The 21,387-nt window shown below is 43.8% G+C and overlaps 1 protein-coding gene across 1 annotated transcript; it reads left to right on the forward strand.

Annotated features, from left to right (window-relative positions):
• The first annotated feature begins 287 nt into the window (after positions 1-287).
• On the forward strand, positions 288-10,683 carry CCNG1 (cyclin G1). The gene is made up of 7 exons (XM_040442074.1): positions 288-488; positions 3,058-3,321; positions 3,809-4,062; positions 5,297-5,375; positions 5,646-5,744; positions 5,914-6,117; positions 9,331-10,683. The coding sequence occupies exons 2-6, from the start codon at positions 3,058-3,060 to the stop codon at positions 6,103-6,105; spliced, it is 888 nt and encodes a 295-aa protein (XP_040298008.1). The 5' UTR covers positions 288-488; the 3' UTR covers positions 6,106-6,117; positions 9,331-10,683.
• The last annotated feature ends 10,704 nt before the right edge of the window (positions 10,684-21,387 follow it).

The raw sequence follows: 21,387 nt of genomic DNA on the forward strand, positions 1-21,387 counted from the left end.
TTCAAAAACTTGCATGTCAGCTTAGATCAGTATTCCCACTGGGGACACTCATATAAGTATTCACAGCCGGTATCTGAACGAGGATGTTTCAGCAGCATGCATAAAATATAGTCAAAGTCATAAAAATATCATCTGCAACAAATCTGCAACACCCAACACAACCTTAGCTCTGGAAAGTGATCTAAAGTCGCCAGTAGGTGGCGTGCTGCAACCACTACTGCATGGCTGACCAATAGACAGGAGAGGGTTGGCTTTGTGCCTGGCTATATAAAAGGCTGGCATGGGATTCCACTTCAGTCAGCTGAGTAAAGGAGTACTTGAAGGGGGAAGTCATTTTTGGGGTGGGGGAAGATTCACGTAATGCCCTTTTCTAGGCACAAACTAAGTATTTCTATGGTACTTTGAGAGAACAAGCAGCATTTGCCAAGTCAAGAAAGTAAAAGCAACTTCTGTAACTTAAGACAACGACCTCCCACACCTCATAAAAGGTAAGTTGTATGGTTTAATGCACTTAGATGGCGGATTTAATTTTGCTGTGCTTATGCTGTAAAGTACATAACGAATGCATGTGAGTTCATCCAAGGTTTGACCATTTCTGAGTTGCTTTGTCACTTTGCTATTAACATACATTTATGAATCGATTGAAATCTGAGTAATTAGTAATGCTGAACTGCTCCTAGTCTGGTTATCTATACTAAACTGACATAAGCTAGGGGTCTTTAGACTGTAAGCTCTTGTGTAGTTGGGGTAATCATCCCATAAAGTAGCCCTTTTTACCTAGAAGTAGATGGTATAATGCAATGAATGAATGAAAGGCTAGGCCCACTCTATGTAAGGCAGGACAAGTCTAGGCTTGTCCTCTGTAGCTGGGGAGAGGGGGAGGCTCTGCAGTGACCTCATCATCATCTGCAGGCCTGATGGGAGTGACAGTAGTGTCTGCAGGGAGGGGGCTGGAATATGGAGAGGGGGGCTGGGCTGGTAGCTTACAATAGCAGTGTCAGCAGCAGCTGCTCTTCATGGTTTGCTGCTTCTCAATAGGCCTGGCTATGACACTTGAAGGCCACTGAGCCAGTACCTGGAAATGCCAGGCCTGTTGGCACAGCCAGCTGCTCTGCTAGACTGGTGGCACCTGAAAAGAAAAAAGGTGCAGCCACATTTCTAACCTGCAACGTCACTGATCTTGCATGCCTCGGATACTGTTCTAACCAGTACTAGCTGGCATTTAGGGGCTGCCATGTTTTTGTCCCACATTTAAACGTTAGGGGAGGGGGGGGGGGGGTTGCAAAAGTATACTATACTTAGCTTTTCCATCCTGTGGAGTTATCTATATTTTTTTTTAAATCAGATAATTTTTATTGAAGTAAAAATAAATACAAATGTATTCAAAAAATACAATGGAGTTATCTATATTTAAAAAAAAAAAAAAAAGTATATAATCCTGAAATGTATGACTAATGATGGGTAATTTTCTTTTCTGTACAGGTAACTTCTCAGTAGCAATAAGTCATTGGTGGATATTAGTAAAGTGTTTATGCCAGTGTTAAATTATGGCGCATGCCTAATTTGCGCCATAATTTGTGATTTGAGCTTCTTGCCACTTTTCTAAAGTGAAAATTGCAGGATTATATAAAATCTATTTTCTAGCTTAAATAGGACCTTTTCAGATAACACATTCCCTAAAGTTTTTTTTTGTTTTTTTTTATTATATAATTTTAGAATGGAACCCTATGGTGAAAGATACTACTGTATAACATCCATTTAAGGCACCAGTTTAGCGTAAATATTGTGTATACTAAAAACGTAGGACAAAAGTGATGTGAACGCAGCATAAGTCAAGCATACTGTAGGTTCTGTAATGGCAGCCATATTTGCGGTAACCCAGCTTTCCCAACGATATATTATCAGTGCTCATTGACATTTTACACAGGCCGATGAAAATTGTATGGAGGCAACTGATCGTTACTATGATTTGGTCCCCTTATGGTACATATTGCCAGCACGTCCCTGTTTATCTGGGGACCTGTGCGGACAAAAAACTATTATTTATGCATAAATACAAAAGTCTGAAACAAGTTTGTCATCTGATTGGGGGTGTTTAGATGGGCCATCAATCTGCCAAACCAAATGTTTGTATAAACATGTTCCCTATTGTCACCTCATGTAAAAAGGCCTTAAAGGGGTATCCCAGTTGTGAAAAGCTATCCTCTATCAGTGGTATAGGGGATAACTGAGATAAGTGGGGGGTCCTATTGCTGGATCCCCCCCCCCCCCACACACACACACACCAATGGAGAACTGACACCTCTAACCCTTTAGGGCCCCCAGAAATGAAGAGAGCAGCTGGTTGGGCATGTGCACCACTGCTCCTTTCATCTATACAGGAGCTCTGGAGACAGCAGAGTACAATGCTCAGCTATTTCCATAATTCCCCAAGAGATTAATATAGTTCCAGTGCCCATGCCCAACATGCCACTCTGTTCATTTCAGGGGGCACCAGGAGGTATGGTGTCTGTTCTCCCAGTGGTAGGATCCTCACTGATCTAATAGTTATCCCCCCTATCCTGTGAATAGGGAATAACGTGTCGCAATTGTAATACCCCTTTAAGGCCTCATCACACAACCATATCTGCTGTCTGAACCCATTCATTTCATTGGGGTCACAAAAAATGTGCTATCCGTATATGTCCATTCCTATTTGTCGGTTTTGCATAGGACAGTTCTACAGGAGAAGAATATAAAATGGTGGCATACACATGGGTGGTATCTGTGCTTTGCGGATCACAAGACACTTGTTGTTGTGTACATAAGGACTAGCTATGGCCAAATCCTCACACATATGCTTAATCTTGTGTTATGGAAATGAGTGGGGAGCATGTTGTCCTCATAGCTAGTAGGACAAGGGGCTGATAGTTTACAGCTCATCTTCCTATGACTGAGCGGAGCACTCATTGTACACACATGATCTATACATTAATCTCCTTCCACAAAACACATTCAGCGATGTCACTATACATACAGATCATGGCCGGGTCTGACCTATCTTCTCTTACATTTCAGATGATTGACACACTTGTAACATCAGAAGCTCAGGACCTTCTTTACCAGTTGAACTCACTCTTGGAGCAGGAGGTGAAATGTCAGCCAAAAGCTTGTGGTTTGCGGCTGATTGAAACTGCTCACGACAATGGCCTCCGGATGACGACCAGACTTCGTGACTTTGAAGTGAAAGATTTGCTTAGCTTAACTCAGTTCTTTGGTTTCAGTACAGAAACATTCTCATTATCTGTGAACGTCTTGGACCGATTTTTAGCCAAAATGAAGGTAGGTGACCTGTTATTGTAACCGTAATAGAAACACTGATGTAGGGTGGGTACAGACTAAATACCCAAATTTCTGTAATTAGAGCAGCGATTGTCAAAATGATCGTATACAGCTGTCAAAATGAATCGGAACAGCCCGGTTTATAGGAAGTCCACGTGTTCAGCTGTTTTCACTGGGGAACCTAAAGCACAGGGCTGCCCAATGTCCGTCTGGGTGGAAGTTGCTTTTTGTATTGTCTCAGGGAAAAGTCTTTTAAATGAGTCCCACACATACTAGGTGCCTGCGATCTTGCAGGGAACAGCCTGCCGGGTCTCTTTGCATTCTGGCATTGCCAGGAGGTTGTAAGTCTTCATCTGGCCCTTTTAACTCTAATGTAGACCGGCAGAGATACAGCCACATTCCGGGAAATGTGCTAAGAATCGGCTGGAAAAAAAAGCTGCACCCTTATTTCATTTTTTATTGCATCTTTTTGTTACTCTAATTTCAGGTACAACCAAAATATTTGGGCTGTGTCGGCCTAACCTGTTTCTACTTGGCTGTAAAAACCACAGAAGAAGAAAGAAATGTGCCCCTGGCCACTGACCTGATCAGAATAAGTCAGTACAAGTTCACCGTGTGTGACATGATGCGGATGGAGAAGATCATTCTGGAAAAGTTGGGCTGGAAAGTGAGAACTACAACGGCATATCACCTCCTAAAACTTTACCACTCACTTGTTGTTGAGAACTTATCCAGTGAAAGGTAAAAATGCTTTTAATTGCTTCTAAAATGTAAATACTTGTCGTATACTGATCCTGAGTTCCAGCCTGTCTATAGACAGCTTCCACGCAGCGGAGCTCCGATAGTGCAGTGCATGCTGGGAGACAGACAGCAGAATGGGTAATGCTGCTGTAGATAATGAGCAGTCAGATATTCCTGAAATATCAGTATGATGATGAATAAAACAATATATTGTAACCATTTTCTGAAATGAGATCTGTCAGCAGACCCCCTCACTTCTACCTGATAATGATGAAACCCTTCTGGCCTGATATTTGACATTTCTCCCCATCCAGACCAGCAGATTTTCATACATCTGGTCTTAAAAAGGACTTTTAGCCCCTCCTGACATGCCTGTTTTACTAGTAGTAATGATTCTGGAGCATCTATTATGACTGTTATGCTATTCCTTTAATCCTTCTAGAAGCTATGAATGATTTATTAGCAGTTTGCATTGAAGGTCCGGATGGGTGTTATCAGCTGGGGGTGTAATTGGATCAAGGACAAACTGAACACCAGCTGGACCTGCACTGCAAACGGTTAGTAATTCATAAATTCTAGCCTGAATAATAAAATAAACTAGTCATAAGAATGGATGCTCCAGAATTGTTACATGGGGATGCAGGTTACAGGTCCTCTTTAAACTGCAGAACTAAGCTACAATATGCAGTGGGAACTAAGCAACACTGGTATTAAGCTAAAACCATACACGTTAAATGGCTTTTGTCTGAAAGCCACTTCTCTCCCCCATCAAACGCGCACATTCCACCCAACAGAGCATTCAGGCCTTCTGAATGGGAAGAGGGGAGTAAGCTGATGCCAGGCACGTCCGGTGGTGGCTTATCTCGCCTGAAAACAAAAAGGATCTGCAGGTGGAAACCCTTCTTTCATAATCACATCTACTGTTGGGAGAGACTAGAGCCATGATGGCTTACCTAACAAACTCCCAAAAAATGCACACTTCCTTAGATGTTTTCAGCACTTCATAGAAATGAATGGAGCATCCTGGGAGTCGTAGTTTCACCACAGCTGGAGTGCTTGAGGTTAGCTATCACTGGACTAGAGATACCACCATACTCATTGTTAGCCAGGTAGTGTACAGAGACAGTACATTTGTAATGAAATGAAGAGATTTTTATACTCCACATTTGGAAATGATCAAAAGTAAAAAAAGTTTAATTTGCTTACAGGTATTTTATTTTTTTCCCCCTCCTAGACAAAAACCTTTCACTTTGGAACGTCTTGAAACTAGTCTCAAGGCCTGTCACTGCAGGCTTGGATTCTCTAAAGCTAAGGTAAGTCATGGAAGAGAACTGGGCAAGTGATCCCCTAATATTGAAAAAGTTATCAAGACTCTTTTAAAAAGGGTTTTCCCACAATGGCCATTTATCGTTTATCCACAGTATATGTGAAACGTTGAGCCTCCCCTAGCCCCCTGTTCCTCCTCACGGCATGACTATGAGGAGGAGCTTGAATCTGCCTTGCTGCTCTTAGGACTGACAGATATATGCTTTCATCTGTGTAATGTTTATATGGTTTACAGATTTTCTTCTTTCTCTTGTTAGCCCTCAATCTTGGCATTGTCTATATTGGCGGTTGAGATGCAGGAGCAGAAGCAGTTTGAATTGGCAGATGCAATAGAAAGCCTACAAAAGCATTCCAAGGTAAGATTTCAGTCCATTTATCCAAACCATTTTTGTATGTTTTGTGTTGCAATACTGTATACTGACATAACAGATTGTGCTTTAGATATACCTTACATAATGGACTATGGGAAATTGCAGAAGAATAGCCCATCATGTAGTGATCACAATTACCCTTGACTTTCTCCAGATCACCATCAGAGACCTGATCTTCTGGAAGGAATTGGTATCAAAGTGCCTGGCAGAATATTCTTCAAGCAAATGTTCAAAGCCAAATGTTCAAAAGCTCAAGTGGATTGTATCTGGCCGTACAGCAAGACAGCTGAAGCACAGTTACTACAGAATAGCACATCTTCCCACAATTCCAGAATCTGGCTCCTAACACCTAATGAAGGTAATTGATCATCTATAACTTATACATGATAAAGGAACAGGTTATAACTTGTAAATGTAGTCCCCTAGGCATCACGTCACTATGTACATTTCCTTACCATTCTGCTAGTAAGTAGTACAAGATCCATGTAATGTGATACACCATGACCTCCAACCTAAGCCCAGTTTTACATTCCATATTATGGCCACAAATCCTGGCTGCTCAGGACAGTATAAAATAAGCCATACTTGCCTTTCCGATCCACCAGCTATCCCCGATCTGACACTTCCAGAAAATGATCAGCCAATTAGTCCTTTCCTGATTGAAAAAGGGGAGCTAAAAAGTAGTGACCTCCAGGGGGTCGACATGTGTCAAAACAGGAGTGGTGAGGTATCTATATTTTATACTATTCTGAACCATCTTTAATTGACCTAACAACCGCTTTTAAGTGCAATTTTACATATAACTTTGTTTTGTTAATTCTAATATTATTGAACCTTTTGGTGCCAGCCTCATAGCAAAAATGGCATTACTCAGTCTGCCCCAGTATAGGGTTTAATGAGTAATCTCATTAAGCAGTCTCCATCTTTTGATGGGTGGGATCTGCACAATAGATTATCAAAGCTGATGGGCACAAATGCATCCACTAAAGATTCCCTGAAAAAACAATCTGGGAACCAAAAGTTTATTTCCCAGAGTAAAGCTTTTTCTATGGTGTTAGGGCTTTGTCATTTGACCCTTACGGAGAACCTGAAAGGACTCCTATGAGAGAAGCATGACAATGAGGAGTCACATCTCTAGATGACCAACTCTGCTCAAACATGTTCTCCAAACCGAGAAACCCTTTTGATATATGCAGGCAGGAGGATCTCCAGTGCTGAAGTCCGTTCTCCTAATCTTCTGGTCCCCACTGGACTGGAAGCGTGATGTACATGTCACAGCTGACGCTCAGCTATGGCAGTAGTCACCTGCACACATCACTGCGGATGCCATTGATTGACCAGCAGCAGTGACGTGCTGAAGCGGAGTACAAGGGAGCTCTGCACTGGAACCAGATCACTGGTGACAAGATTTTTTATTTTATTTTTTTGCTTAAAACCTTGTACTCAGTCTATCAAGAGGTTCCTAGTCTTGGAGAGCCACTAAATGTGGTGTTCAGCACAAATATAGCCAATTAGCCAACATCAGAGCTTGGATTACTGACCATCCTAAGGCCTAATGCAAATGACTGTCTGTATTGCAGTCCGCAAACCACGGATCCGCAAAATACTGACACCTTATGTGTACAATATGAATTCCTCACCCTCACTACTATTCTTATTTGTAATAAGGACATGAAATTGACATATTGTGTAACTTACAGATGCAAATAGCACACTGACATCTCTGTACTGTTTTTTTGGGGACCTTTTAGAAATGAATGAGGGGTGCAATCCACAAAAGTGCATTGGACACTAATATAAAATACAGTTGTGTTCAGGAGGTCTAAGGGTGTTGGATGAAAGGCAAACCTTGCAATATACCAGCAATTGCTGGTGGCACCTGGACTTGTTTTATGTAGCAAGTCTGTGTGGCCTGGCAATCTGTGATGGTGCTACCCACAGCCAATAACGCTGTGTAATAGTGCCCTGCGGCAGTGATGTAAATATACGTAGAAGCTTAGTACTGGTTAGCTGATCTTGCGATGTGTCTAGCAATGTATAAGGTTATACATTCAGCCTTAACCCCTTCCTGACATCCACCGAACATGTACGGCAAATGCTGGGTCTATAAAGATGGTGCCCGCCCCGCAGCGGAGCAAACAGACTAATGTCCGCAATCGGCAGTATTGCTGAGGAAGGGCATTTAAAGGGAGTCTGTCACCTCCATATGGCCATATACAGTGCTTACATTGCCCTATAGCACACCTATACATGAATGTTCCAGAAGCTGGAAAAACAAACTTTGATTGATATGCAAATGAGCACTCGCAAGTGCCCAGGGGCGGTGTTCACTGTGTTGGTGCCCAGGCTGCCCTGCCTTTTTTCATTGTTCCCCAGCCTCTGCATATGCCCGCCCTCCTATTCCCTTGCGTCATCCTAAGGTCCAGCCGAGATCCCGCGACTGTGCACTGCCTCGCCGGGCCGAGCATGCGCACTGCGATGCCCATTGTTGGCACGGCATCGCTTTAACTACTATGCATGCTCCGGCGAACGGCAGAAAACCCAGCGGCAATGTGGCGTTTTCCGGCGCATGCGCAGTAGTTAAAGCATTGTGGGTATTGCAGTGAGCATGCTCTGGCCCGGCGAGGCAGTGCAGTCGCGGGATCTTGGCCTGACCTTAGGAGGGCGGGCATATGCTGGGGCTGGGGAACAATGAAAAAAAAGGCAGGGCAGCCTGGGCACCAACACAGTGAACGTCGCCCCTGGGCACTTGCGAGTGCTCATTTGCATTTGCAATCAAAATTCGTTTTTCCAGCTTCTGCAGGTGTAAAGACAGACAAAGGTACCATAACATTCATGTATAGGTGTGCTATAGGGCAATGTAAGCACTGTATATGGCCATATGGAGGTGACAGACTCCCTTTAACCCTTCAGATGCCATTGCCAAAGAGGGCTAAAACCTGGAAGCGTGCACCAGGGCAGGAATGCGTTCCACCAGCATAGACTGGGGAAAGCATTCTATGTGCATAATGAGCCTATACTCGACTTCCAGGCTCATTACCTGTATATTACAGTTCGTGGCAGCACTGAACTGTAATATACCCATTTCTGTACAGGATTGCATTATTCTATGTAAACTGCAATCTGATTATTGCAAGATGGGGTCCACTTGAGACCCTAAAAAGGTTTTTGAAAAATATTTAACAAATCTAATCCTTTCCCCAAAATCAAAATAAACAAATAAATAACATCATGGGCATTGTCGCATGCATAAAACACCTGCACTATTAAAATAGAAAAATTATTCCATACGATGACTGGCATAATGGGAAAATAAAAATGGCCGATTTGCATTTTTTTTTCCCCTCATCACTTAGATTTTTTTCCAGCTTCCTTCATACAGCTATGTGAATGGAAAAATAAAGTTAAGCTCTGGGAAGGAGGGAGTGAAAAACAAACGCAAAAAAAACAGAAAATCGCTGCGTCAGGAAGGGGATAAAGGGAAAGGTCATAAGTGTGTTTTTTTAGGCTATTTCATTGACTGTTCTTTTCAGTATGTTTTATAACTAATTTTTTTTTTTTTTTTCTGCAGTCTCAAGAAGGACAGGAAGTGTGTGTGACTTTATTTTCTATGGACAATGAAGCGTGTTTGGAATGCACAAACTGTGAAGCCTACAGATAATATGGCAGCTAGCTTTTTAAGTTCTGACATTTCAAAGATGAAAAAGAGGCACAAAGTGGTGGCAAGGTTTGCAGTCCTCGGAGAAATCTGCACAGAACTAGAGCTTTTTGGCCAGGAGCACTTTTCAGTAGGAGTGCTGGTGGCAATGTGATGCTGAGTGAGATCCTATAAGCCTGTGACGGGGACTGCTGTATGTTCACTCCAAGCTGCAAGATCAGTTTTATGAGGGAATGTTATACAAAAGGGCTAATGAAGTATTTTATTTAATTATTTAAAGGGTCTCTCCTTTACTGATGGACTCCTCAGCAAGTCAGCCATTGACAGGCACCAAGAATGCACATCCACAAAATGCCAAGCTAATGTGCTGTGTATTTGCTCAGAAAAAAAGATGCACTTTACTATTTTTATATTTTAAGATGGTGCCATGAGGAGTTTCAATGTTTGTTAGTTCTCGATGTCAAGCAATACATGACCCAATCTGCCTATGCCGATTGCCGCGGTAGTCGTCTGTTCTGCACTGTTTACGGCCACAATCTGTCTAGCATTTAAGTTATTGAAAAACAAAATTAATTTAACCTTCTGATATTGGCAGATATTCTTCTAGTCACCTTTTGTGTCTGTTAGACCACATTTTAGGTTCCCTCCTATAAACTGAAATGCAGTTGGGTTACTAATGGTACATGAGCATCTATTCTCCAGGAGGGAGATGAGAACCATGCTAGAAACTAAATACTAAAACTGGGAGAAGAACTAAGTAAAATCTACTGAAGTCACTTGCACCAGTCAATGCACCAGTCAATGCACCAATGAAGAGCATGGGCACAAGTACAGCCTCCATTATATCAGATTGCTCTGCATTTCACGTTCCATATACTGGAAGAATGTTGCCATTGTTTATAGTCCAGTATAAAGAGGTTGTATGACGTGTTCGTGTAGCAGCTGATGGACGGCGTGTGAAATGTCTGGTATCTCCAATGAACATCTACTACAATGTAGACCAAGGATGCCCAAGCTATGCCCCTCCAGCTGTTGTAAAACTACACCTCCCAGCATGCCCGGACAGTCTACAGCTATTGGGGAATGCTGGGAGCTGTAGTTTTGCTACAGCTGGAGGGCTGCAAGTTGAGCATTCCTGAACTAGACAATAGGAGCAGCCTACATGTTGGGATATTCTAGAGGGCCAATTCCACACTGTTACAAGGCCTTGCACCTGTACAATGCAGTAAGAAATGTACCTTTCAATAAATTTATTGGAAAGAAACAGATCTGGCTTTTCTTATTTTATATGTACTGTATGTATAGGTGAAACTTGAACGGTTGTACGATATTCTATTTCAGTAATGCAACTTAAAAGGTGAAACTAATATATGAGAGACTCATTACATGCAAAGCGAGATATTTCAAGCCTTTATTTGCTATAATTTGGATGATTGGGGTTTTATAAGCTGTAAGCCATAATCACAATTTCAGAAAATTTAGAATCTAGGCTCAAAGTCACTATAGTCAGCGAATTAATCCATAACGCCTGCAAAAGTTCCTGGGCCTTTAAATTTGTCTGTCTAGTTAAACATTACTGAAATAAATGCACTTTTGCACGATATTCTAATTTTTCGAGTTTCACCTGTATATAATTAGTGAACCGATTTTCTCCTACTAAACAGTATTAAAATGCTTCTATTCAGTGGATTAATTTGGTCACACAGAAGGCTCGTCTAAACTTTAAGTGGAAGGGGTAATACCATCTAGTAAAGTGATGGCATATTGCTTGGAGGAGATCTGAACTCTAGGACCCCACAATTCTATAAATGAAGAGGCCACAGTGCTGATTTAGCTCTGCATCCACTTCAGTTTTTCCCGCTTCACTGAGTGGACACGAGTGCCACTTTGTAGGGAAAGGGCAATACCCGCTAGATTTGATCACCGGGTTATAATGAATATATAGTGCTGAGAGCAGCCCAAACAATTCAATGTACTAAACGCACCAAAAAATAAGCACCAAACACATGTGTATATAAACATGAAAGAGTCTTTATTTAACATGCATTAATTTAACATGTATAAAAATATACTTTGTAAAAACAGCAGCAAGGAAGGGGGAAACCTTCAGTGAGGAAAAAACAACCCTAGAGGAGGCTGAGGGGTTAACACACAAGGGTATATAGCAGGGGTGCACAACCTTTTCTGGTCTGAGGGCCACATTGTCACATCGCTCTATTTCAAGGGGCCGCAAATAAAAAATGTTGATCGGCGCTCATCTGCCTATTACACAAGCCAGAGCAAAGTGACTGGGGAGGAGTGATCGCTGCCACAGTCGTGCTGCAGATAATCGGACATCTTTCATCCTGATAAAATATGTAAATCAACCGACTAATGAGCAATTCCTTGTTTATTGACTGATCAGCTGCACGATTATACCGGCCAGATATAAGATATGAGCGCTCCTATGAACACTTGTTCCCAGTAATTGTCCCAAATATTGTGCTGCAGCATAGCCCCTGAAACCGAAGAGTTATACTTACCTGCTCCCCGCCTCTCCGGTTCTTCGAACTGCCCCCGCTGTTTACACCTGGCAGTGCATGGACATGGTCATACACCACTCCAGACAATGACTGGCTTACGCGGTGATGTGGCCACAAGCAGCGTGTCACCACTGAAGCCAGTCATTGACTGGAGCCGTGCAAGTGACCATGGCCATGCACTGTCAGGTGTAAACAGAGCAGGAACCGGAAGATGGAGGTAGCGGGGGCAGCGCAGAGGACCAGAGCGGAGTGGAGCAGGTAAGTATGAATTTTCTATTTCAGAGGCCATGCTGCAGTTGCTGTTAATCATTTTTATCAGAAAAGTGGCGACATTTCCTTCCATTCTGCCTCCAATTTATCAATCTTCGTTTTCCTTCACTGCAGAGGACGGAGCTCACTGGTTACCATTTCCTCCAAACCCAAACATTAACTTGCTAGTGGGGAAGGCGCCAATTGGTTAACACTTGAAAGACCAGGCCCGAAAAGGCCTTAATGAACAGACACTTTTTTGTGATTTAGCGTGAGTGGTGGTTCAAATGGTTGTAACTATCTTATTTGTTGGACTACCAAAATTTTTGCAACAATTTTTATTTGGGGGAAACTGTAGAAAACGTTTTTAAAAAGTATATATTTTTTCAAACTATAGCTCCTTATTCTTTAAATATGCAAACTGACACCAAAATAAATTATAATAATTAGTTCCCTATTTCGTGTAGGCCGCTTTGCTATATAATATGAAAAGTTTCACGTGAATGGGGCGGTAATGGTGACAGTTTTGACTGATGTATTTTTTTTTTTTACTTAATATATTTCTGCTACATAATATGTCCCCCAAGAGGTCATAAAAACACCTCGGGGGGCACTGTCACTTTTTAAAATTTTGCACTTTTTCCTTTTAATTTTTTACTTCTATTTGAAATGTATTAATATTTTATTGTATTATTTATAATTTTTTTTTTTCTATAATTTTTTTAAATATATTTTTGCCACATATGTCCCCCAAGGGGTCATAAAAAGACTGTTGTGGGACAGTAAACACTGTTTTATTAAGCACTTTTTCCTTTCTATTGTATTTTATTTATTTTAAATAATTTTCTATTTTTTTGTGCCACATAATATTTTATTTCTCTTTTCTTTTATTTATATTTTATTATATTTTTAATTTAGTTTTCAATTTTTTTAAAATCATTGTAACTTTTTTTAATATATATATTTTTACCACAATTTGTCCCCAGAGGTCACTGAAAGACCTTTGGGAGACAATAAGTGACTTTTTTTTGTACTATTTCCACTGTAACTGGAGCATCCAAAGGAGCCCCAGTTACAGGGAAACCAGCCTGCTGCGGAGGCTTTGTACCAGGGCAGCGCTTCTCTGTTCCCGAGACACCCAGCGATCACGTGATCGCTGGGTCTACACTGCAGAGCGTTCATAGAGGAGAAGTGCTAATAAAGCGCTTCTGTCTTCTCCTCGGCTTCCCCGCTCTCACTAATAGCCCGGGACGCTTTCTGCTCCTGCTACAGTGCAAAACCTGTGATCCATCTGCTGTGCGGCCCTCTGTGCAGAAACACCGCTGATTGCAGGATCAGCTGTGTTTCTGCCCAGCAGGGTGGGGGCCGCAAACCATGGCTCTGGGGGCCGCAGGTTGTGCACCCCTGGTATATAGATTGCAGAGAGAAGCAACACACAAGCAGGCCAATAAGACAATAGAAGCCATCAGACATAAAAATCCTAAGTAAGGCATAAACAGACCTATGTGGAAAGGATAAGCAAATAACTACCCAAGAATGCGTGTGGAACCCTCAGCCGCCTCCTCCCCCCGACGTTGTTTCGTCAGTAACACCTGGCTTCTTCCGGGGATAAGAAACAATTGCACAAACTCCTCTTTTTATAGCGTCTTCCCATAATCAAATAAAGTAAAATTGGTACCAGATGTGTCCTGGAACAATGCTTTCCAGTCAGGCATCGCATATCAGATCATGTGATTAAGAGGAGGGCCAAAGAGGTATAGGACCTGGCATTAAGCAGCAATAATGCACTGATCACAAGGGGAACATATGACCATTACCCAGGTCCTTAAACCATTATAAGTACCGGAGCATCATAGTTATAAAGAAAACAAGGCTACATGGACATCGCATCATTCATAAAGGGGTAGCAGGACAACTATAGATACAGCCAATGAATACACATAAATGTTATATACACATGACCGCAAGTTCCAAACTATAATAAAAGTAGCACACTGAATAATAAAATTGCAAACACATAGAGCACCTATAATCAGCGTATTAGACGCCACATCACCTGATCCTAGAGGGCAAAGAAAGGCCACTAGTAAATAAATAATGAATTATTAATATAGTGCAAGAGAAATGTGAAAAAGAAGGGAAAAGAAACAGCTTCTGCCCTGTACAGGAGAAAAAAGTATGAATATTGTCTGCCAATATCATCCTGTATATAGCGCACATATACAACAAATATAAGTTACAATGTGTGGTCTATCATATTCAAAAACATAATACAAAAATACTCAAACCTAAAACACTCTGTGCAAACGATGCAAAGACATTGCATATATTTATAATTGTGCAAATTAATTAAAAAAAATATATAAATTTTATATATATATATATATATATTGTGGCAATGTGAACATTGAGGTGTTGTTTCCCCAGGCTCCAGTCCGGGACTTAGGCCATGCTCATGTCCAGGGATCCTATTTAATCCTGCTACTGGATCTTGGGTGTGGCTCACTTTGGAGTGTCTTGTGAAGCAGAGTCCTGGTGAGGCTCTGTGTGAGTGGCCTCAGCCGGGTGGGCTGAGGGGCCACGGGGCTAGGCGATAGCCTGAACTTTGGGGGACGCTCTGACGCCTGTGAAACAAGGATCACGAGGCCAGAGTCGGGAGGACTACTGGGCCACAATCCCCCAAAAGGTATTGAAATGTCACAGCCTGGAGGTTGCTGGACTGAATGGCTGAGGAAAGCCGCATTTGTGTTCCATGTGTGAACAGGGCTCTCTAGGTGAGTCAGGGATACGCTTATGTGTTTAGTTAGAGCCTAGCCGGGCAAGGGTTTGTTATTTTGTGTGGATGTCACACGTGATAAGTTGAAGCTGCGACTTCTTAACCTGTACTTTGCTAAAGTGTCTGAAATAAAGCAAGAGTTTGGACATTATAATCGTGTCTGCGAAGATATCTGTGAGTGTGACCCCCCCTGAAAAGAGATGATCCCTTACAATTGGTGGAGGATGCGGGCAAATTGTCCATGGGCAACGGTCGGTTGCTAGGGGCAACGCTGAGACTGCAGGTGCTGCTAAAAGCAGTTTTTTTTGCCGTGTGGAGTTAAAGGGCCGGAAGCTTCTTTTTTTTTTTTTTTTTTTTTGTCCAGTGGAGCAGGTGCTGCTCATAAGAGTGTGGACTATTTTGCTGTGGTGCAAGTAAAACTGCAGTGAATTAAAGGGCCAGTAGCCCAGCAAAAGTGGACTTATGGCTGAAAGTTTTTCCTGCTACTATGGGTCTCGGGGAAGAGTACGTCCGGCGGCGCTGGCGCATACAGCAGGCAGAAGAAATGACCATAGAAATTGGCTACACTAAAAATTAATTGGTGAAATTTGATGCAGAGCGAGAGGCTTTGGAGGCACAGATATGCCGTTGCCAAGGGCAACGGTCGAGAAGATAAAGAGGGGGAGAGCGGTTCAGCTCTCAGGAGGTCGAGTGTTCCCTACCAGTGGATACAGAGTCCTAGAGAGGATGTGCCGAGGATCTGCGAGGCTGTTGCTAAGGGTAACCAACCACAACAGTGTGCGGCGGCCCAGCAGTTATGGAGCGGAGCAAGTGGCTCATATTCTGCGGCTGGAGATCCCAAGGACAGGTCTCCCAAGAGTGTGACTCCACATCTGGAAGGAGGATGGAGTCACGGCGTTTCTCGTAGCAACCACTGCAGTCAGGAGGCTGCAGGTGATTTTGTAATGGAGGATCCTGGAGTATCTTTGGCTCCTGTGACTGCCGAACCCGTGACATCGCTGGGTAAGATCGCTCCTGTTATTAATTATGTGACAGACCCAGTGACAGTGAGCCGGCGGCAGGGGATACCTGCTGGGACGGTGAGGGATAAATCACTGAGGCGAGGAACTGTCTCGGAAGTGTGTGACATTGGAGAAAACGCAGGGTCTGAACAGGCGGGTAAGCCTGTTGCGGTTGTTCCCTTGCAGAACTTTGCGGGGGAGAAGGTTGTTGTGTTGCCCAAAATGCCCGTGACCAAGGCTAGGCATGGGGTGGAGAAAATTAGAGACCCGGGTAAGAGGTAGCACAATATGGAAACCTGAGATAAATAAAGTGATAAATATGCTGGACAGACATGCGGTTAATGAGGACTGTCAGGTAGTTCTCACTGAGTGTGAGGCTATAGTGACAGCTGAGACTGATGGACTTGCTGCCGTAAATTCACCCGTACATGAGAGAAGGTTGTTCCGTGATTTGTGAGGTAGAAACACTTCTGCGGTCGGTCACGTAACTCCCGCAGAACTGGTACCTAGCCCATTAAATGAAGTGACCATTAGAAACAGTGGAGCTGATAAGGTGCAAAGTGATGGTACCATGTTTGCCAAAATGCATAATGAAAACAGTGATGTAGTTGAAGTAAAAAATGAAAATGTGAAGTATATGATGATGAAATGCCTTTTCCCTTTCAGGATGTGATCAGGAGAGAAGTGCCCCCTCCTGGTAAAAATATATGTGATACAAAAATGCTGGTTAATGTTGTGAGCCCAGAGGGTGTACCACACGTACCAGAGGTGGATATGCAGTACCCACAGGGTTTTTTGGTTGCTGGGGAAGTGTCCAATGTGGGGACTAGCGCATCGGTGCCCCTAGAGGTCAGAACTGATAATGATGACACAAGTAATATAAGTGACGCATGTGCCGTGGCCCATAGCAACTCAGAGAGAGAGGCTGCCATGTCGAATTCTTGCCAAATTGACGTAGTTACGGGTAGCAACCAGACGATAGTTGTACCTGACGTGACTAGAGTTGAGTGGGGAGACGCCAGCCTAGTGTCTGAGACCCATATTCAGGCAGCAGTAGATGACCTGACCTGTCAGTACAGCTGCAATCATGAAGATGATTTCTCTCTCTCCTCACGGTCCCTAGATATGATAGAGAAGGGACTAGTTGTCATCATAAAGACATTGAAGAAGGCTGCAGAAGGGTCAAAAGAAGAGACCCTGGAAAAGATGAGTGAACTGAAGGGTCTACTGCCTGGTGTCCCGGAGAAGAGGAAAGACTCCAGAAAGACACGGAAGTCTGTAGTCGACATCGACAATGGGCTTGAAGAGTCCCTGGGTGGAAATCCCACAAAGTGTCTAAAAGAGAAGGGTGGTGGTACTCCTTCGGCTGATGCGGCAGCAGAACAGAGTAAAGAGCCGCTGGAACAGGAGGTCCAAGAGTGGGGTGCTTCCAACAAGCTAGTGCAAAAAACTAAGAAGGAACAGAAGTTTGGCCAGCTCCTGTCTGCAGAGAAATACATATCGGCTCGGTATGCCGAAGAACGTGACAGAGCAGAGGCTGATGCTCGGGAGAAAGAGTCCAAGGCCCTCTCCTTGGCTAGAGCCCTTGAAGAAGTGCTTGAGGAACGAAATGAATTAGAGAGGCTAAACAAGCAACTCAGAGCAGAGATGGAAGCTCTGATGAGCTCAAAAGATGCCATCTATGAGTTGGAGAAGCCTAAGCGTGCTCCTGCACAGCAGGTGGAAGAAAATGAGAAACCGGAAGAGGAAGATCCTCTGGAAGGTGCCAAGGAGTCAGAGCCTGTTAAGAATGGGACTGGAGATGGTGGTGCCGTGGTGCTGGCCGAGGCAGAGAAGAAGATAGAAGACGTATCTGCTGAACCAGTTGATGGGGCTGATGTGGAAGTAGCAGAAGACTCTGATACTGAAGCCAAACCTGAGGTAACCCCTGTGGGGACTAAAGAAAAAAGAGAAGTGCTATCTGGTGATAGAATAAAGAAACAAAGTGAGTGGGAACACCAGGTGACATTAGAGCGGCTGAAGGGTGGTTTAAAACTGACCAGCTGGATCTCCAACAAAAGGAGGAGGCGGGAGCTCCCTGTGGAAAACGCGGCTGTAAAGGTTGCGGAAGTTAAAGGTTGTGGGCCTAAGAAGAAATTTAGAAAAGAAACAAGCCAGAAAGCTAAGTTCTCCAGCGAAGAGGAGACGGAGGAGGCCCTTAGACACTAGTCTAGGTAGGAAGGCAGTGTTTATGACAAACCAAGCTCTGATGGCCTGGGTCTGGCAAAATAAAGGGAAGCATGTGACGCTGGCCATCTCTTCCAGGGAGAACGTTGATCCGGAAGATGGCAGTATAATGCGGATGCCCTGTCATGAGCATCCAGTTGGTACATGTGTTCACCCCCACAGGTTTGAACAGAGGTGGGGGGGGGGGGGGGAGATATGTGGCAATGTGAACATTGAGGTGTTGTTTCCCCAGGTTCCAGTCCGGGACTTGAGGCATGCTTATGTCCAGGGATCCTATTTAATCCTGCTACTGGATCTTGGATGTGGCTCACTCTGGAGTGTCTTGTGAAGCAGAGTCCTTGTGAGGCTCTGTGTGAGTGGTCTCAGCCGGGTGGGCTCAGGGGCCATGAGGATAGGCGATAGCCTGAACTTTGGGGGACGCGGTGACGCCTGTGAAACAAGGATCACGAGGCCAGAGTCGGGAGGACTACTGGGCCACAATCCCCCAAAAGGTATTGAAGTGTCAGAGCCTGGAGGTTGCTGGACTGAATGGCTAAGGAAAGCCGCATTTGTGTTCCATGTGTGAACAGGGCTCTCTAGGTGAGTCAGGGATACGCTTATGTGTTTAGTTAGAGTCTAGCCGGGCAAGGGTTTGTTATTTTGTATGGATGTCACACGTGATAAGTTGAAGCTGCGACTTCTTAACCTGTACTTTGCTAAAGTGTCTGAAATAAAGCAAGAGTTTGGACATTATAATCGTGTCTGCGAAGATATCTGTGTGTGACCCCCCCCCCCCCTGAAAAGAGACGATCCATTACAATATATATATATGCTACATACATATACACATATATGCATTGATGAACAAATCATTTACATATAGTGCCATATTATTTATATAGTGTTAAAAACAAGTAGTTCATATATTGTGTTCTAAAAATACGTATAACCGTTGAAAGTGGCGTGTGCTTTATTATTGTATCCTATAAGAAACCCTCTCTGACCAGGGAAAACGGGAACATGTCCTCCACTAGACCCCTCCACTGGTGCCCCAAAGAATAGGAGGCAACAAGAAGCCACCAAAAGGACTGCATACAGCTCCATCTTTGTCCAAACCATCCATCCGGCCCTCCAAGACACACCACGGGCAACTAGGTACTCCTTCTGCGCAATCTGATATGCGATGCCTGACTGGAAAGCATTGTTCCAGGACACATCTGGTACCAATTTTACTTTATTTGATTATGGGAAGACGCTATAAAAAGAGGAGTTTGTGCAATTGTTTCTTATCCCCGGAAGAAGCCAGGTGTTACATACGAAACAACGTCGGGGGGAGGAGGCGGCTGAGGGTTCCACACGTATTCTTGGGTAGTTATTTGCTTATCCTTTCCACATAGGTCTGTTTATGCCTTACTTAGGATTTTTATGTCTGATGGCTTCTATTGTCCTATTGGCCTGCTTGTGTGTGGCTTCTCTCTGCATTCTATATACCCTTGTGTGTTGACCCCTCAGCCTCCTCTAGGGTTGTTTTTTCCTCACTGAAGGTTTCCCCCTTCCTTGCTGCTGTTTTTACAAAGTATATTTTTATACATGTTAAATAAAGACTCTCATGTTTATATATACATGTGTTTGGTACTAATTTTTGGTGTATTTTGTAGGGAAAGGGGATGCTGCATCATCTTCCTTAGGCTACTTTCACACCTGCGTTTAGGTCGGATCCGTCTGGTATCTGCACAGACGGATCCGCACCTATAATGCAAACGCTTAGATCCGTTCAGAACGGATCCGTTTGCATTACCATGAACAAAAAAAAAATAAAAAATATATATATTTTTTTTTTTTTTTCTTTTTTGTTCATGGTAATGCAAACGGATCCGTTTTGACTTTACATTGATAGTCAATGGGGGACGGATCCGTTTGAAAATTGAGCCATACTGTCTCAACTTCAAACGGATCCGTCCCCATTGACTTACATTGTAAGTCTGGACGGATCCGTTCGCCTCCGCACGGCCAGGCGGACACCCGAACGCTGTAAGCAGCGTTCAGGTGTCCGTCTGCTGAGCGGAGCGGAGGACAAACGCTGGCAGACTGATGCATTCTGAGCGGATCCGCCTCCACTCAGAATGCATTAGGACTGGACGGATCCGTTCGGGGCCGCTTGTGAGAGCCTTCAAACGGAACTCACAAGCGGAGCCCCGAACGCTAGTGTGAAAGTAGCCTAAGTCTGGACGGATCCGTTTGCCTCCGCACGGCCAGGCGGACACCTGAACGCTGCAAGCTGCGTTCAGGTGTCCGCCTGCTGAGCGGAGCGGAGGACAAACGGAGCCAGACTGATGCATTCTGAGCGGATCCGCATCCATTCAGAATGCATTAGGGCTGGACGGATCCGTTCGGGGCCGCTTGTGAACCCCTTCAAACGGAACTCACAAGCGGAGCCCCGAACGCTAGTGTGAAAGTAGCCTTAGTAGGATTAGTGGGTGTCAGAGATTAGATCCCCATCCTAGCAATATTTCATCACTTTACAGGATAGCTTAGGGAGGCCAAATGTCCGGCTTTAGGCTGGACAGTCTGGTTTCCTGCCAACCTGTCCTGTCTGGCACAGGGCCTGGACGGACGCTGGGGTGTCCTCCTTTTTCAGTGGCTCACTGACTGACTTATCGCACCCCCAGTAAGTCACTAGAGCCGGCCGGCCGACCTGTCACTCTGTGACTGACTGAGGGGGAGAGAAGTGCTCCAGGCCCCTGTGCAGCTCATCTTCAGGTCCTCCAGTTCTTCATTTATTTTTCCCCATTTGCAAGCAACAAGAGGCAAGGCCTAAAATGTCTGGCTTCGTGAGGTGAAGCAAGTGGCCACCCTAGGATGGCTATAAACTTTAAAGGGGTTTTTCAGTTTGCTTCAACATCCTTTAAAATTTATGAAGGTAGCTGAAACTTTATAATGCATTTCTTTTCCCGTTTATTGCTCCTATCTTCCATTCTGGGCTGTGGTCACATGACCATTTCCATGCAGCTCTTTATTTCTTGTATATGTAGCTGGGCACTGTTAGAACAGTGCTGGAGCTGTGACAGAGTGCATTATGGGATTGGTTAGATACAGGAAATGCAGCATACAGAATGGAAACAATCCAGAGTGATTTTTACATCAGAACAGGTCATGAGGAAGATATACATGAGGTAAGCAACAATGTGGGTTTTAACTACATTAAAGACCATAGTAA

Source organism: Bufo bufo, chromosome 1, assembly GCF_905171765.1.
Source record: "Bufo bufo chromosome 1, aBufBuf1.1, whole genome shotgun sequence".
Classification (NCBI taxonomy): domain Eukaryota; kingdom Metazoa; phylum Chordata; class Amphibia; order Anura; family Bufonidae; genus Bufo; species Bufo bufo.

Coding starts and splice junctions, on each gene's coding strand:
- CCNG1 (XM_040442074.1), top strand. CDS start 3,058: ATGATTGACACACTTGTAACATCAGAAGCTCAGGACCTTCTTTACCAG. Junction 3,322..3,808: donor GATTTTTAGCCAAAATGAAG/GTAGGTGACCTG, acceptor CTCTAATTTCAG/GTACAACCAAAATATTTGGG. Junction 5,376..5,645: donor TTGGATTCTCTAAAGCTAAG/GTAAGTCATGGA, acceptor TTCTCTTGTTAG/CCCTCAATCTTGGCATTGTC.